The following is a 3,092-nucleotide window of genomic DNA, read 5'->3' on the forward strand; positions in this document are numbered from 1 at the left end:
TGTGTGTGTGTGTGTGTGTGTGTGTGTGTGTGTGTGTGTCTGTGTGTGTGTGTGTGTATGTATATACATATATATATATGTGTGTGTGTGTATATATGAATATATATATATATATATATATACATATATATATGTGTGTGTACATATAAATATATATATACATATAAACATTTATACACACAAACACACATACACACAGACGAACCCTGAGCAAGAGTTTGAAAGACGTGTGTGTGTGTGTGTGTGTGTGTTTGCATGTCTGTGTGTGAGTTTCAAGTGATCGTGTGTATGTATGTGAACGTCTGTGTGCGCCCTAGCGTCTTGATATTATGCGAATTAAATGTTTGAAATCGTACCTACATCTATACTTGTGTACCTAAACATTTACATTCAGATTCATACACACACACACACACACACACACACACACACACACACACACACACACACACACATATATATATATATATATATATATACTTCATAAATAAAGGCGAGAGAAAGAGGGCGGGAGAAAAAAATAGTTACCTTTGAGGGTCTTGCTTACATTGTTTAATACGCTGACAAAGGATATTAGTTTATTCTCTATTTGAAGAAATCTTATCGAATTGTTTCGTATCCACTCCAAGTCGGGAGTGTCAGGTTGTGTTTCATTATCCGGTACAGTGAAGAAGATCTGTGGCACCTCCACATTACGTTTGATCGCTCGCCGTATCGCATACGCTTTCCCTGACGGTGTGTAGGACACGTCCACAGCATCAGGCAACTTATCACGGTCTTTGCTGTTGTCTTGCGGAGATTGAGCCTTTTCGAGCGTAAAGTTGGACGCGCTTCCCTGGCCACACGCGATCTGCAGGAAATTTTTATCAAGGTTGAATGCATACAAACAGTTCTGTGACTTGAATGTCTCTTCCTTGGTCAAAATTTGGATCGGTAGTGTTGTTATCAGCAAGAGAACGATCAAAAGAGATAGCATAGAATAGTGTTTGTTCGCTGTCCTCATTGCGGTTAACTCTGCTTCCATGATGACGGAAAAAACCGGAACGCTACCAATGTTAATCATGATTTCGTAGATCTAATTTTTAGTTTCTCTTTCTTCCGTTTAATATTCTATGGCAGTTCGATGTCAGACACTGAGATTATTATTCTGTCTCTATGAGAGTTACTACGTGTATGTGAGGTATGTGTATATTTATGAGTATGGATATATATTTCTGCTTCTGTGTGTATGTGTCTGTGTGTGCGTGACAGTGTATGAGCGTGTGGTTATATATTTTTGAGGTATGTTTATGTTTGTGTAAAAATGCACAACTAGAACGGGATATTGGCTGATAGATAAACCTGTAGTTTTTCTCAGAATTCTTCCAAGTATATTTCTCTGAATAAATTTTCTTTGAATCCTTTCTGATGTAGTTTATTTACTTGTTTATTTATTTATCCATTTATTTATATATTTATTCATTCATTTCCTCTCCTTTCTCTTTCTCTCTCTCTCTCTCTTTCTCTCTCTCCCTCTCTCTCTCTCTCCCTCTCTCTCTCTCTCTCTCTCTCTTTCTCTCTTTATATATTATATACTGACATCATTTAATAATATCTGAGACGAGAATGCGACCAACAGTTTATTTTTCTTCTTCTGATTGGTTCATAAACATATGCAATTATGCAGTCAACTGTTGTTTTATTTGCTCTTTATAGCCTTAAATTTAACAATTATTTTCACTAAATTTTATAACCATTATCTACAATATTACCAGTGTAGGAAGTCATTATAACAGAGGTTGAAGGAAAATGTCTTCAGATGATGCGTGTGACAGCTCATCATTTGAGGAATTAAAAAAATATAAATTAAAACAAAGTATAGACAAATTTATCTATGTTTTGAAAAGGTCATCAGAAAAATTAGTAGGAAATATTGCTAACGTAACAAATAAATTCAGTTAAGAATGGTGTGCAATTATTATTTAATGCACAAGAAAGCCGTTATTCTTCTACATACATGATTTTAAATATTTACTTAACATTTAAAACAATAAGACGACTTAGGAAGTACAGAACGCTGGCCAATACATTTTGCGCATATATAAAATATATATATGCACATATTACATATACACGAGGGCGTACCCAAAAGAAACCGGAATTTTGCAATATTATTTAATTCACTTAGTTTTACATGCTTACATTTTTATCGACTTCAAATTGTTCTCCATTTGAAGCAATGCATTGGTCCAGGCGTGTTTTCCACTAATCGAAGCAATTCTGGAACTCTGCAAAGTGATGCCTTTTAACACCTCCGTCGTTTTATTCTTCACTTCTTCCATATTTACAAAGCGTTTCCTTTAAGAACTTTTTCATTCGGGGCAACGAAACCAAAAAAAAGTCGCAGGAAGCAAGATCGGATGAATAGAGAGGGTGGGTAAACGAAGTCACGCATTCACTTGTGACTGTTTTTGATTTCCCGTGAGCAAGCGAGGCACAAATTTTGCTGCAATTCTTTTCATTCGCAATTCCTCGCTCCAAATTCGTTGGCAGGAGCCCCAGGACACACCAGTCCTATCAACAAGTTCATCAGTTGTTCAGTGACGATACTCCAAGATTAGTTCATGAGTTTTCATGATGTTTTCATTCGTGCGAAGGAGGGGGGGTCATGGTCACCCTGAATGAGGTTGGTCTTCAAGCGACAAGTGACCATTCCTAAAGTGTGAAAACACCACTCATAAACTTGTGTTTTGCACATGACAACATCCTTGTAAGCTGTTTGATGCATAGCAACTGTTTCGGCCACCGTTTTCCCCGGCAGAAAAGAGAATTTCTAGGAAGCATGCTGTTCCTTCGTTTCAGCCATCGCAAAAATAGATGAACAGGAGAGAAGCACTGCAAAACAGACGCACCACGTGACACTACGACTTCATTCGACGACGGTGATCGGCAGACAGATGCATCAGCGATGAATCAAGTGACTTCTAGCGGCAGAAGCCTGAACTGTAACGGGCTTGTCTCACAGAGTACGTTTGCGGTTACTTTGGGTACCTCCTCGTATATATAGATGCAAATATGTGTGTGTGCGCGCGCTTATGTACGTATGCATATAT

At 37.6% G+C, this 3,092-nt stretch overlaps 1 protein-coding gene across 1 annotated transcript in view; it reads right to left on the bottom strand.

Annotated features, from left to right (window-relative positions):
* LOC106875184 (noelin-3) overlaps positions 1–1,445 on the bottom strand; it is a 42,112-nt gene extending 40,667 nt beyond the window's left edge. Inside the window, exon 1 of the mRNA XM_014923221.2 lies at positions 529–1,445. Coding sequence (XP_014778707.1) covers positions 529–1,063 — 535 coding nt within the window. The 5' untranslated portion in view covers positions 1,064–1,445. The remainder of the gene's footprint in view (positions 1–528) is intronic.
* Positions 1,446–3,092: the final 1,647 nt, after the last annotated feature.

The sequence above is a fragment of the Octopus bimaculoides genome, chromosome 16 (genome assembly GCF_001194135.2).
Source record: "Octopus bimaculoides isolate UCB-OBI-ISO-001 chromosome 16, ASM119413v2, whole genome shotgun sequence".
NCBI lineage: Eukaryota > Metazoa > Mollusca > Cephalopoda > Octopoda > Octopodidae > Octopus > Octopus bimaculoides.